This window comes from Etheostoma cragini, chromosome 15 (assembly GCF_013103735.1).
Source record: "Etheostoma cragini isolate CJK2018 chromosome 15, CSU_Ecrag_1.0, whole genome shotgun sequence".
In the NCBI taxonomy this organism is placed as follows: domain Eukaryota; kingdom Metazoa; phylum Chordata; class Actinopteri; order Perciformes; family Percidae; genus Etheostoma; species Etheostoma cragini.
Genome location: NC_048421.1, coordinates 12,154,265 through 12,168,709, shown reverse-complemented (window position 1 = coordinate 12,168,709; position 14,445 = coordinate 12,154,265). Strand labels below are relative to the sequence as shown.

General features: G+C 40.7%; 1 protein-coding gene across 2 annotated transcripts; it reads left to right on the top strand.

The window, feature by feature from the left end:
* Positions 1–1,372: 1,372 nt before the first annotated feature.
* Positions 1,373–13,872, top strand: dnmt1 (DNA (cytosine-5-)-methyltransferase 1). 2 transcript variants are annotated; one of them, XM_034894631.1, is made up of 35 exons: positions 1,373–1,615; positions 2,061–2,097; positions 2,798–2,905; positions 2,999–3,239; positions 3,357–3,429; positions 3,550–3,628; positions 3,715–3,755; positions 3,839–3,890; positions 3,976–4,059; positions 4,267–4,376; positions 4,525–4,643; positions 4,737–4,829; positions 4,923–5,074; positions 5,576–5,763; positions 6,050–6,064; positions 7,223–7,406; positions 7,483–7,580; positions 7,803–7,950; positions 8,062–8,177; positions 8,253–8,454; positions 8,528–8,661; positions 8,791–8,967; positions 9,059–9,283; positions 9,375–9,567; positions 9,932–10,022; positions 10,098–10,232; positions 10,357–10,639; positions 10,772–10,913; positions 11,314–11,480; positions 11,601–11,778; positions 11,910–12,105; positions 12,195–12,358; positions 12,823–12,939; positions 13,414–13,507; positions 13,594–13,872. In XM_034894631.1, the coding sequence occupies exons 1-35, from the start codon at positions 1,569–1,571 to the stop codon at positions 13,626–13,628; spliced, it is 4,518 nt and encodes a 1,505-aa protein (XP_034750522.1). In that variant the 5' UTR covers positions 1,373–1,568; the 3' UTR covers positions 13,629–13,872. The 2 variants fall into 2 exon arrangements, with proteins under 2 accessions (XP_034750522.1, XP_034750523.1); XM_034894632.1 differs by lacking the exon at positions 6,050–6,064 and having other exon boundaries at positions 1,374–1,615.
* The last annotated feature ends 573 nt before the right edge of the window (positions 13,873–14,445 follow it).

Genomic DNA, 14,445 nt, shown 5'->3' with positions numbered 1-14,445 from the left:
GACGTCCAGGATTCCTGGGTGGGAACTTTGGCTGAATCAGCCCCAGGAGGCTGCGCTGCTGGGAAGTCTGCCAAGTCTTTCCAGTGCCCTGAAGTATATGTCATGAGGCTCACAACCTGTAGGTGAAGTTGTATACACAAAAACATTTAAGCATATGAGACAGATGTGGGTTCATCTCATAAACCCTAAACATGGACAAAAAACAACAACAACACAAGTATTTATCATGTGCACACACAACTGCCTATAAACTAAACTGAATTACTGTTTAGTTAAGATAGGTTTGTAGATTCAATTTATGTGAGAAAGCTGGCAGTAAATGTGGCCAGATTGGACTTGTGTGTATGCTAATCTAAAACAGGGAGAGGATCCACAACCATGTTTCGACAACCTAAAAAATGCAACAGACTCCTATTTTCAGACTATCAATGAAAGAGTTCCACCTTGTGGTACAATGGGCATATAGCTAGCCACAGTCGAAGGACTTTTTCTCCATTCATTTTTTTTAACTGCCAGTCTATCTAATAAAATAATAGAAGTCGCTCAAATGTATGTGTATCTTGACCTTCATATATAAAAAGAGAGTCAAAGGAAGATCTAGCCTAAACCCTTAATGCCAGCAGGAAAGTGAGGAATCTACAGATGTTACCCTACACTTACACAAATATTCTCTATTACTACATTTTTAAACCTTCTTTGACTTACAACTAATGTCTTAATCACTGCAAGCGGCTGTCGAGCAAACTTGATTCCTTGCCGCATATTGGGTATCGCAATTCTTGGAGGGGTATTAATCTTGTATGACTGCTGCCACTTCTTCTGATGGATATGAACTAGTTCTAGTTGTGTCATGTGTTCTGTTCTGTAGTAACGTTATAGTGTAAGATAACGCAGTTTAACGCTGTTCACTTTGCTTTTGTATTGGTCATATTACACGTTACAAGTTTGTTGCTGTAGTGTTTGTAGGTTCTACATAGTCCATCCTCATGCTTGCCCATCTTTGCCTAATCCCATGCAGTTCCACAGTGTCATAGTCTCAGCCTTTTCATAAATACTACTGTGTTGATATATATTCATCTCAAATGCAGACACGTATTGCTAATTTAACTAATTAGAAAGCAAACAACGTTCAGATTGCTTCCGCCTGGTCAACTGTCCTCAACATCTGGCAAACAGTAGGGTGCAGACGAGTTAGCTGTTAATTTGAGGAAACTTATATTTTTCATAAATACAACAACATGACAATCAGAATGGTGTTTTTAAGTTATATGTTATACGACATATGCTTTTCGTTCAAACGACACATTCAGTAGGGAAACATTACGTCGCATATTGAAAGTGTTTACCCAGAAATCGATGTAGTGGTACAGTCCACAACACCCGGGTTTCCCCGCGAAAAGACGGCCCGCGCGCCCGAATTGCTTATAGCATCCATTGCAAGGAACAGCACGCAACAGGCACTCACAGTGGAGCAGCGTTGTTGTTACCAACGGACGGTTTAACATTGTTTTAACGGATTTTAACGCAGTTTATCTATTTTATCTCACGCTTTTAGCTAGCTGTTTACCATGCCATCCAGGACTTCCATGCCTCTGCCAGAGGATGTCAGGAAAAGGCACGTTAACGTTTGTTACCTGAATGCTAACTAAAAATGTCCTGATGATTTAACGTTAGCTAGCTATAATACATGCAGTTAGTTGTCTTGTTTCAAAAGCCACACAAGAACAATGGAATCCGTGTAACTAGCTGCTCTGGACTTGCCCTGGCTGTCGGCAGCAGGGCTGTTCGTTTACCTTTTGCTAGCAGCTACAGCTACCGTTAGCTTGTTGTCACTTGACAGCCAGGGCTGATGCCGCATACATAGTTAACGTTAGCCAGTTAGCATCTTAGCCTGGCAATGATGGACGAAGCAGCGTGTGAAATTTGGCGCCACTTAAGATTTGTCATGATACACTGAATACATTTGACTGTGACACTGATTTCATTGCTACAAACCTGTCAGGAATGTGCTACTAGACGAACTTACCGTAGCGCTGTTTTGACATGGTCGTTTTTTACAGGCTGCAGGTTCTGGATGAGGATGGGATTTCAGACGAGGTGAGTTCTGTCTACTTCGCGTTACTGCTCTTGAAAGCCTGCAAGTAGCCTCTTTAAGGGTATCTCTAGCTGCCAGTATTTGTTCTTGAATGTTATTGCTAATGACAAGTCAGTCTGGGGCCCCAAAGACATTCAAAATGATTGTAGGTACACAGTAACCTGTCACTTTTTTTTTTTTTAATTAAATTTCTAAAATCTGCAGTATTGTCTAGTTCAATGATGTATGACTTTGAATTGGTATTTCCATGCATTTAAAAGCAAAGATAACTGTACAGATGATGCCATCTAGAAACAATTCCCAAGGATGCTCAATTGATGCCCTGCGTCTATATTCTTAATCACTTAAAGTGTCATGTCTTAAAGGTGTCATCTTCAAGTTCAGGAGTTTTTATGCCACCCATGTGCAGAGAGACTTTAGAGCTTACTTCTCAAGAATGTATTGGGTGACTTAACAGAAGCCACATTACTTATTTTGGAATACTATTTTCCAGCTGCAAGTAGCCTCTGATTCTGTTTTTAGAGCAATTGTGTCCGTTAACACAAACATCAAACTATATCTTGTATGGTAGCATCATGAATTTACTGTACTTTGTTTGATTTCTCATCTGCCCAAGTTAAACAGTCTTTTAAAGTTGATAGTGTTTTTTTAAAGTTGAGCTTTTCTGACAAGATCTTTTTTTTTTGTTAAATGCCATTCCAGGATAATGTGAAAGAGAAGCTCAAGTTGGTGCAAGATTTTCTGCATGTAGATGCTCAGGATCAGCTGTCCAACCTGGAAGAAAAGAAGAAGAATTCAGAGATCTCAATGGTTAGTGACTCTTAAAGAAATCAAAATCTTTACTTAGCCTGGAATTTCACTGCTCATTTCTTTTACGTGTGATGTGCCAAACACTTTCCTCAGGAGGTCTACATCTCTAAAGTAAAGACCTTGCTGGGCAAAGAGCTTCATCTTGAAAATGGTTCACATGTTGATGGTGTGGAGCAGAATGGAAAGACGACAGGCTTCACAAATGGTTCCCACAAAGATAAAAACAGTGAAGATTTAACCATGGATGTACAGGAGGAAGAAGAGGCTGTTAAGTCACCAACTGCTTCCAAAGGGAAGGGTGGACGAAAGAGCAAGTCAAATTCTGACACTAAAAGTAAGTTAGAGGATTCCTTATATTTATTGTGTAAATGTTGAATTCCAAGTTGGAAATTAGTCACAAATTAAATGATTTTAAAACAATACTATGGAAAAACCTATCTTTCTTCTTCAGAGTCTCCAGCCAGTGCCAGGGTTACAAGAAATGCTGGAAAACAGCCAACTATCATGTCCATGTTCTCTAAAGTGTGCGTATATTAGTTTTATTTTGTGCATTGTACTTTATTCATATTTTTCAGGAAGGAAAAAAATAGTTGTTCATGTACAGGTGTCTGTATTCTGCTTTTAAAAGTAAAAATGTCTTGCAGTCAGAAACGAAAGTCTGAAGACTTGAATGGAGAAGCTACTAATGGACAAAACGAAGTGAAAGAAGATGATGTTGAGGAGGTGAAGCATTTTGTGTACCAGTAATAGTGTTTGCAGTTCTAAATGTCTGGTGTATGTAACACTGCTGTTACTCACATCTGTTGTAGTCTCGGGAGGAGAAGCGTCTTAAAGTGGAATCAGATGAAAGGTAGGTCTATTCTTTTTTTTCTCCCACTCCTGGACAGTAATCATTGTGATGGTGTGAGCATACTTATACTTTTCTTCATACAGTGCGGTTCCAGAGAAATCGAGTGAGATCGCTAAACCGGTTTCTGTTGCAAAGGTAATGGAATTGTGTTTTTGATCATTGTCATAGGTTGTCACTACAAAATCTTTACAGCTGTATAATCATTTTATTTCTTTGTCAGACACCACCCCCCAAATGTTCAGACTGCAGACAATACTTGGATGACTCTGATCTCAAATTCTTTCAAGGGGATCCTGATAATGCGGTAAAATTTGTTGTCATTCAAGTAGTGGCTTTATCTGTGTTCTCTGTAAAACCTTGATGTATTTTGAATGGACTACATTTTTGCCTGCTGTTTGTCACATAAAACCCTGTCTTTTAGTATTATGTTGAATATTGACATTGCAGTTTTTAAATGACATCACTTAAATTGATACAAATGTAAAGCCGGAAAATATTCTGCTCTTTTCAGCTTGATGAACCAGAAATGTTAACTGATGAGCGTCTCTCCTTGTTTGACTCAAATGAGGATGGATTTGAGAGCTATGAGGATCTGCCGCAGCACAAGATTACAAACTTCAGGTTAGTGTTCTTCTTTAGGTGATACTTTGCTCGTTGGCCTTGTTTAGAGGAACAAACGTGTCTCTACTTATTTCATAGTGTCAACAAGCTTGTGGTATTGCAACACCGGCTCGGAGTTGGCTATAGCATTGCCTCCTTTGTCTTGCAGTGTGTATGACAAGCGCGGCCACCTTTGTCCATTTGACTCTGGACTGATTGAGAAGAATGTGGAGCTCTACTTCAGCTGTGTTGTGAAACCAATCTATGATGACAACCCTTGCTTGGATGGTATGAAATTACATATTTCAAGAATGTTAGTTTTAAAGGTCTTTCTCTTAGCCAATTACAGCCAAACAGATTTTGACTTGTTTTTCTTTTCAGGAGGTGTTCCTGCCAAGAAGCTTGGACCCATTAATGCCTGGTGGATCACTGGTTTTGATGGTGGAGAAAAGGCTTTAATTGGTTTCACTACAGGTAGCAAAGTTTCCTGCTCCCAAATTTGAATTTATTTTTACTGCTTGAGGCTGTATGACGTACCAATGTTTTTTATCCTTCTTCATTATTCAGCTTTCGCCGATTACATCCTGATGCAGTCCAGCGAGGAATATGCACCAATTTTTGCAGTAATGCAGGAGAAGATCTATATGAGCAAGATTGTGGTGGAGTATCTCCAAAAGAATCCTGATGCTAGTTATGAGGACCTTCTCAACAAGATTGAGGTGAAGACATGTCTGCTTTGTGATTGTTTCCTGCCATGTTGGGTTTTTGGGAATTGCGTAAAATGTGCCATATTTATTTTGGCTACATTTTTCTAGGGTTCATATTTAATCCCTGTTACAGAGCCTTAATTGCATAATAGTGTGCTTAACTATTACTTTTTTTCTTCTTTTTAAAACAATTACTCGTTACAGTATATTTAGTTTTGTCAGTTCTGCCATCATTCGTGTCAATTTAGACGAGTTATCACGTATGTCGATTAGTGACTGACAGTCTACCATTAGCTAATCGTTCACTAATCAATTTTTCAGATGTCAAACATTGGCTGGTTAGGACCCCTGGCATGTGAGGGTGAACAATTTAGACAAAATTTGCAGAGGCTTCTCTATTATGTGATTTATACACTGTACAGACTAAATGAGTGATTCATCCAATATTCAGAAACATTTTTGCTTTATCAGGGCAAAGTTGAGTGACATTTCTTCTATTCCTCATGCCCTCAGACAACTGTGCCTCCTGCAGGGTTAAACTTCAACTGCTTCACAGAGGACACACTGCTGCGCCACGCCCAGTTTGTGGTGGAGCAGGTGGAGAGCTACGATGAGGCCGGCGACTCGGATGAGCAGCCCATCATTGTTACTCCATGCATGAGAGACTTGATCAAACTTGCAGGCGTCACACTAGGAAAAAGGTACGGCTCAAAGATAATTATGGCTTGAAACCTTACCATGTTTCCTGTACTAGACATAGAAGTAAGCTCTCCATGGCTAGGTCAAAGTGAGAACAAGCATGAGCAGTTTACACATGTAACTTAAACTTGCCATTCTAAGCTTCACTTAGTTTCTAGCAGGAGCTCCATGCAACACAAATGCTTCAGTATTTAGAAGTTATCCACTTTATCGTTTTGCTTATTTTTCTTGTATTTCTGCTCCTCGCTCCTTGTTATCCCTAATGTCTAACATTCCTTTGACACGCAGCATGCTGCTGTACTGGTAGGTAGGCCTTCTGAATGCATCCTTAGCTTGTATGGTTGTGTGTTAGTGTGAAACATTTAGAAGCTATATGGACAAAAAGATCATTATACCAGAGTTCACGGTATAATTTTATTTGTTATTTGCTGTACATTGTGGTTAATTTTAGTGGTTTTGGCAAATTGGAATTCCGACCACATAACACTAACTAACTTGTGTATGGTCCATGAGTAATCTTGACTCAGTAACAACTGTAATTTATTATAAGAAATACTGGTAAGATTTGAAATAAACACTTTTTTTTTAAAGTATTTTTTTTTTATTTAAGTTATTTTGATGTGTCTATATATGATGGATTTAGCTCAGTGTGAAACTTACTTTAACAGTCAATGTGCAAATTTGCCACAATTTTTGTTCAACGTTGTAGTCATGCAAACTCTTAATGTATCCATGTTTTGCATGGTCCAATTGGCTGTAGTGATTCCCCAAAAGGTAAATGGTATAGAAAAAAGAGTTAAAGGCTTGTACTTCAACAGTGTCTTACAGGGGTTTCTCGCTGCACTTAATCTATGCTACTGGGCTGACTTTTTTTTTGTCACTGATCACTGGTGTTAACCTGTGGGCCGATTTTTTTAATTTATTTTTTATTTTTTTTTATGCTCTGGATTGGTGCAGTAATACAAAATATATAAAACAAGTTGCACATGGGCTTTTTATAGTTTGGGTTTTCCTCAGTGTCACTTAGTGAGACAAACTACCACTAAGACCACTAAGTTTAGAGTTCTGTTGTAAATAACTGGGAGGATCATTTTAAGAAGGCTTATGGCAAAGTCTATAATTTGTGGGTAAAAAATAACATGTTTTGTTGCCAAATGAGATTAAAGCACACCCTAAACATTTAGTTTTTAAGCAGTGTGTTAAGTTTTCTGTGCAGGCCAATTTACTATTTTTCTTTCTTTTTTTAGAACTTTGTTGACCAGTTGTGTCTAACGGGAACTCTGTACTGTACACCTTAAATGTCTGTTTGGCTTTGTTTGCTTGTTTCTAATGTTGCATGGCCTGATGCTGGGGTGTGTGGACAGCCAGGGGCTTCATAATGCCATCGTTTCCACATGTTGGGAATTTGTGCCAAGTCAAATGGATCTCCTCCTCTAAACACAAACGTGATTGTATTAACAGGAGAGCTGCCAGAAGACAGGCCATTCGTCACCCAACAAAAATTGAGAAGGACAATAAGGGTCCAACTAAAGCGACCACTACCACGCTGGTCTACCAAATCTTTGATACCTTCTTCTCTGATCAGATAGAGCAGAATGATAAAGACAGTGGTGCGGCCAAAAGACAGCGCTGTGGTGTCTGTGAGGTGAGTTCCTAATTCAACAGTGACATGTGTTTTGGTGTGTCCTCTGAAATACTAGTTTATTTTCTTTTGTCTTCAGGTTTGCCAATCACCTGATTGTGGCAAGTGTGCAGCTTGCAAGGACATGATCAAATTTGGGGGAAGTGGCAAAAGCAAGCAGGCTTGTAAGCAGAGAAGGTAGGTTGTCTCGTCTGTGCAGTTTAGACTTGGATGGTTTAATCAGCAACCTTTTTAAATGTGTGCCTTTTTTTTTTTTTAGGTCGGAGTCTCTCGTATAGTTGCTTGGTGTCTAATTAACGTGTGAACCTTGCCACCCTAACACATTTTTTAAATGTTGAAGAAAAATGTTTGCCCTATAGTTCTCAATTCCTCTTTGCCAACACACATCTGTTTGTTTAGATGTCCAAACCTTGCTGTAAAGGAGGCTGAAGATGATGAGATCGTTGAAGAGGAAGATGTTCCCGTGGAGAAGCCCAAAAAGCTTTCTCATGCTAAGAGGAAGAAGCAGACTCAGTGCAAACTGACATGGATTGGAGAGCCTGTTCAGGTGTTTGTTTCCCTCCTCCTTGGTTGTTACTGAATAGATAGCTAGATTGTGTGTGTGTGTGTGTGTGTGTATATATATATATATAATGTATGTGTCTCTTACCCCCTTCAGACTGAGGGGAAGAAGCAGTACTACAGGAAGGTCCGTGTGAATGATGAAGTGCTAGAGGTGGGCGACTGTGTATCGGTTTCCTCAGAGGATCCAACTGTGCCTCTGTTTCTGGCAAGGTAGAACATTATGCAGTCTTGATGGCATTTTATCACTGCGGCTTGTATAAATCTAATGATTTTATTGATTCTCAGGATCACATCACTGTGGGAGGACAACAATGGAAAGATGTTCCATGCCCACTGGTTCCTTCGTGGTGCTTACACAGTGCTGGGCGAGTCTTCTGATCCGCTGGAGCTCGTCCTTGTGGATGAGTGTGAAGACATGCAGCTCAATTATGTGCAAGGCAAAGTTGACGTCATGTATAAGGCCCCATCTGACAACTGGTTTATGGAGGTAAGTTAACTTGACAGCAGGCTAATTTTAATAGTATACATTTTTGTAATTTTTGTAATTTTTTTTTTTTTAGGGGGGCATGGATTCGGAAATCAAGGTGATTGAGGATGACGGGAAGAGTTTCTTCTATCAGTTCTGGTACGACACAGAATATGCCCGCTTTGAGACGCCTCCTAAGACCACTCCAGTTGAAGACTGCAAGTTTAAGTGAGCACCATCCACACGCACGGATTTGTTCTACACATGATCTTTTGTTTGTCTTGTGTGTTTTTTGATTGTTTTGGTGGGGCTTGTTTTTTTTACCTTGTGGTGGATATGCTCTCCTTTTGCTTTCAGATTCTGTTGCAGCTGTGCCAGGATCAAAGCGAGAGAGGAACAGGAAACCCCTCGTGCATTTGAACCTCTGGACAAAGACCATGACTCCAAGGCTCTGTATGCTCTGGCCTGTTTTAAGGGGGAGCAGTTCAAGGTGGGAGACAGTGTCTACTTGCATCCTGACTCTTTTAATTTCAGGTGAGTAAAGTGATTGAAAAAGTTCGATTTACTCATACGTTGTCCTCATTGTACAAGTTTAAGACTTATTGTCTCTGTTCTTTGCTCTCAGCGTGAAGCCAGCTAGCCCAGTGAAGCGCTCTCATAGGAAAGAGGATGTGGATGAAGACTTGTATCCAGAATATTACAGGAAGTCTTCAGACTACATCAAGGGGTCTAATTTGCATGCTCCAGAGCCCTTCCGCATCGGGCGCATCAAGGAGATCTTCTATCACAGACGAAGCAATGGAAAACCCGACATGTCAGAGGTCAAACTGCGACTCTGCAAGTTTTACAGGTAAAACCCATTGCAATTCAATTGGTTGTTAAAGGTTTTAGTCACAAACGATAATTGTTAAGAATTAACTGGCCATTGTCTCAACTTCCAGGCCTGAGAACACTCACAAAGGTGTCAAAGCCAGTTACCACACAGACATCAATCAGCTATACTGGAGTGATGAAGAAGTGACTGTCAGCATGACTGAGGTGCTGGGCCGCTGTCAAGTAGAATATGCAGAAGACCTAAATGAATCAGTCCAGGACTATTCCAGTGGTGGACCTGACCGCTTCTATTTCCTGGAGGTGCAGTTACAAATACTTTATAATATATCTGCAGTTATTTCGGTATTTTAAATTAGTTACAACTTATCCTGAGGAATTTGCTGTGCCGTTGATCAGCAAAATGGCACGTTTAATTAACTACCCACCTGCTAGCATGTTGGTATTGTATTATCACTGCATAGAGAGGAAAATAACGCCACAAAGCACAAGTACATTCACTGTGTATGCTAGACGAAGTTGACATATCTCATGCTAATTGTCTAATATGAAAACGGGAGTATGAAAAGATCAAATGTTGAGCTAATTTAAATATTGGGGAAACGGCCCATACTTGAACATGTCTTCAGTGTGCTTGTTTATTCTTATACATAGTCCTCTGTTACAGGCCTATAATGCGAAATCCAAAAGCTTTGAAGACCCTCCAAATCATGCTCGCTCTGCTGTTCATAAAGGCAAAGGAAAGGGCAAAGGGAAAGGTGAAAATGCAGATATATTCTTAATCTAAAATTGGTTTTAGGCTCTCTGAAATGCTAAATCATATTCTCTACAAGGTAAAGGCAAAGGGAAGGCTGCACAGGAACCACAGGACTCTCAGAATGAACCACAGACCCTTAAAGTGTCCAAATATCGCACACTGGATGTGTTCTCTGGCTGCGGTGGACTTTCTGAAGGCTTCCACCAGGCCGGTAAATGCTTGTTCCATGGCACTCGTGAAATGTCTTTTCAGATCCTTAAATGTCCACGTACGGTCAACTGCAGTTTTGTATATTTTTTAATGCTTAAAACATGACTGTTGGTTTCCTTTTTTAGGTGTGTCTGAGACACTGTGGGCCATAGAGATGTGGGAGCCTGCAGCTCAGGCCTTTAGGCTCAACAACCCTGGCACCACAGTTTTCACTGAGGACTGCAACGTCTTGCTGAAGTTGGTCATGTCTGGAGAGAAAACAAATTCTCTGGGCCAGAGGCTTCCTCAGAAGGGTGACGTAGAGATGCTGTGTGGAGGACCTCCTTGCCAAGGATTCAGTGGGATGAACCGCTTTAACTCCCGTACTTACTCCAAATTCAAGAACTCACTAGTGGTCTCCTATCTCAGGTCAGTGTCTTATTATTAATTTTTTTTAATTTCTGTAGTCCATTCTGTTAAGAGATTTACTGTAAATATGTTGCAGGATAGACCCCCCAGTCTGTAAGTGCACATTTTAAAATATGCTTTCTTTTCCTGCAGTTACTGTGACTACTACAGACCCAAGTTTTTCCTGCTGGAGAATGTGAGGAACTTTGTTTCATTCAAAAGCTCCATGGTTCTGAAGCTGACTCTACGCTGTCTTGTCCGCATGGGTTACCAGTGTACTTTTGGTGTCCTTCAGGTGGGTCATATTTATAGTGATGTTCCAATTTTTGCGTCTAGCTAAACTTCTTGCAAAGCTCATGAGCGAAGTGCCTGGCAACTCTGTGTATTGGGAGAGACACACGGCTATTGCAAATTTTCGTATACAAAAAACTGCAAAACCTTTTTTTTTTTTTTTTTTTTTTTTTTTTTTTTTAAATGTGAGGATGCCAGATGGTAGTATTCAGATTTGAGGCCCAGCAACAAATGTCCTCCTCCTGTAACCCCTTATCATTTTTTTTTCTTTTTCTTATGCGCTGTTAAACCAGTGAATTTTCTCAACCCAGTTTCCGAAAAGTTAAACGTCACACATGCCAATGTTTTTATGATTAAAGTTGGCTTCACTAGATCACTAACCTGCTCAATGCTGCCCTCATCAGGCTGGTCAGTATGGTGTTGCCCAGACCCGCCGTAGGGCAATCATCCTGGCCGCTGCTCCTGGAGAGAAGCTGCCTCGTTACCCGGAGCCTCTGCATGTGTTTGCTCCCAGAGCTTGCTCTCTGAACGTGGTGGTTGACGAAAAGAAATACGTCAGTAATGTCACAAGGTAATATAAACGCCCCCTTCTGTTTTTATGATCTGTAATTCTACAACTTGTACAGCCCCTCAAATGGATCATAACTATTTCTGTGACTGCACACCTGACTAAATTGCTTGTCTTCAACAGAGGTAACGGAGGAATCTACAGAACCATCACTGTCAGGGACACCATGTCTGACCTGCCAGAGATTCGCAATGGTGCATCTGCGCTGGAAATTTCCTACAACGGGGAGCCTCAGTCTTGGTTCCAGAGGCAGATCAGAGGCACACAGTATCAGCCAATCCTCAGAGATCATATATGCAAGGTGAGCTGTCTCACTTTTAGTAATATATATATTAACAAAATGTACTGTGTTAATGTAGGGTTTCCGAGATCACTTCTCCTATAACTGAGGGATAAACCCAAATTTTATCAGAAATATCTTTGTGTCCTCAGGACATGAGTGCTCTGGTTGAAGGTCGGATGCGTCACATCCCCTTGGCTCCAGGCTCCGACTGGAGGGATCTGCCCAACATTGAAGTTCGGCTGAAAGATGGCACCATGACCAAGAAGCTGCGCTACTCACACCCTGATAAAAAGAGTGGTCGCAGCGGCACCGGTGCACTCAGAGGTGTTTGCACTTGTGCAGGAGGTATGTAGGTCTAGGTTTCTACTTAAATAAGTTTACATTTCTACTGGGGGTATCTCTGAATTTTTTTCATTTTTTTTTTTTCATTTTAGGGAATCCATGTGACCCTGCAGACCGGCAGTTTAACACCCTGATCCCCTGGTGTCTGCCGCACACTGGGAACCGCCACAATCACTGGGCTGGACTCTATGGCAGACTGGAATGGGACGGCTTCTTCAGCACAACTGTCACCAACCCTGAACCCATGGGCAAACAGGTACACCAACTTTCCAAATGGTGGGGAGTTAGTCTATTATTCTTGACGTTCCACTTCTGGCACTGTGCCCGTGCTGCAGGAAATTACACCAGTTACAAGTATTTTTGCAGATGTCTGTTTCCTTCCGCTTTCTTTGTGATCCCTGCGTGGTATATTGAGACCGCTAAACTCGGTCCAATCTAAATTTTTGTCACAAATGACAACTTTTTTTTTTTTAACGTACACATTCCACCAAAACAGTTCCTTACTGAGGCTTTTTTGCAGCAGCTCTGTGCGAAGCTAAGGGCGTTGTCACACTCGTAGTTTGTTTGCTCTGGTCTGAATCAGCTGATTTTGTAAACTTGGAGCCTCCAGTGCTATGGAGGAGGGTCTGGCAATGCAAGACTAAGTTGGGATAAAACCAATTTTAGCTAAAATTATAAAACAATACTGCTTTGAATGTTAATGGATCATTTTGATTTCAGGGTCGTGTTTTGCATCCAGAGCAGCACAGAGTGGTCAGTGTGAGGGAGTGTGCACGCTCTCAGGGATTCCCCGACACCTACCGCTTCTTTGGAAACGTCCTGGACAAACACCGACAGGTAAAATCCAGTCATCATTCAAAGCTTACTGGATTGAACAGGGTGACAATGGCAGCTGAATATGGGATGCACTGCTGGTGGTTGGCTGGTTAAAGGATCTCACTAAATGTTGGATCTGTCCTGCTTTTCTGAAAGTGACTATTATTGATAGTCTTGTAATTTATTGATCAAATGACTAATGTAAAAGTGGTCACTGGGAGAGAAACTCCCAAGCAGTTATCCCAAAAATGGGTTATATTAACCCAGTGTCCCTCCCTCTGAAATTCTCCAAGTAATGTACATCTGAGACTACTGCACCAAACTGTCCATGTTGGATCAAAACTTACCTTTTTAGAATTACACTTAATGTGTGAATGTGTCTTTTTATGCATCTGAAAATGTTAGCAATTTCAACAGGCCTTTTTTCGATTACATTTAAATGGCAAAAATACCATTTTAAACTGTCAGGTCATGTGGTGATTCTGTTTCTGCCAGGTTGGAAATGCAGTGCCCCCTCCACTCTCCAGGGCCATAGGCCTGGAGCTAAAGAAGTGTATCTTGGAGAGAATGAAGGAAGAACAGGTGTCAGGTGATTAATTATTCTACTTTTCTTATTGCCATTAATCACTTGAATATGTAGAAATCTTAATTAAAAAAAAACTTTTCCCCCTCTAGAGTCTGTAAAACAAGAGATGGAGATCTCTGATTAAACCCTTCCAGCAAGAATGAGTTCCCCAGTTCCTGATGCCTAGACGTCAGACTTTTATTTCTTTTAAACATGCTTGCTTTTAACTGTGTCACGAAGTGGCCACCATGGACATTCTGTGCAGTGCCATTCAATGTTTCTTTTTAATATGCTTTTTATCATGTTGTTGAAATGGTTACCTCAAGTGGGATAAATTGTATGTAGTTTTTATATGTGTAATATTTCAAATAAAGCTCTTATGAAATTGATAACTTGTGAATTTCATGTAATAAAAAGCACACTGAGCAGTTAAGGAAGAGATGTTAATAGCGGGTAGTATTAAAGGTGGAGTTAGCAATCCTCCCTCAAACTCTCAAATTCAGCATCTCCTTTTTATAGTCCGCTAACTTGTCAGTTCTGCGCACGCTGAGACTGGCTCTGTATATGAGGCTGGGCTGCACAACATTCTAGCTACTAACTTGGTTTAAAAAAAAAGTATAAGCGAGTTAAGTTCACACCTTCAGTTTGCTTAAATCTGATATCCAAGATTTTGATTGAGGTTTACTACATGATGTCTAGGTGGTCCTTCAATGCAATCAAGCGTTTGTTCCAATATACTAGTACCTTCGTGACTTTCAGAAGTGTGGCTGGAGTGATTAGAAATCATTCCTGTATTTACATAAAAGGATCTAAACATGACTCATTACTTCAAATCTTCTCAGTTGTTGCTTGGTACTTAACCAGACTGCATCCCAATCCTTCCCCTTCCCCTTACCCCTTCGCCTAGCTTTTGCGCGTTCACGCGGGACCTAGTTCTGTCCCAATACCTATTACGGCCTAGG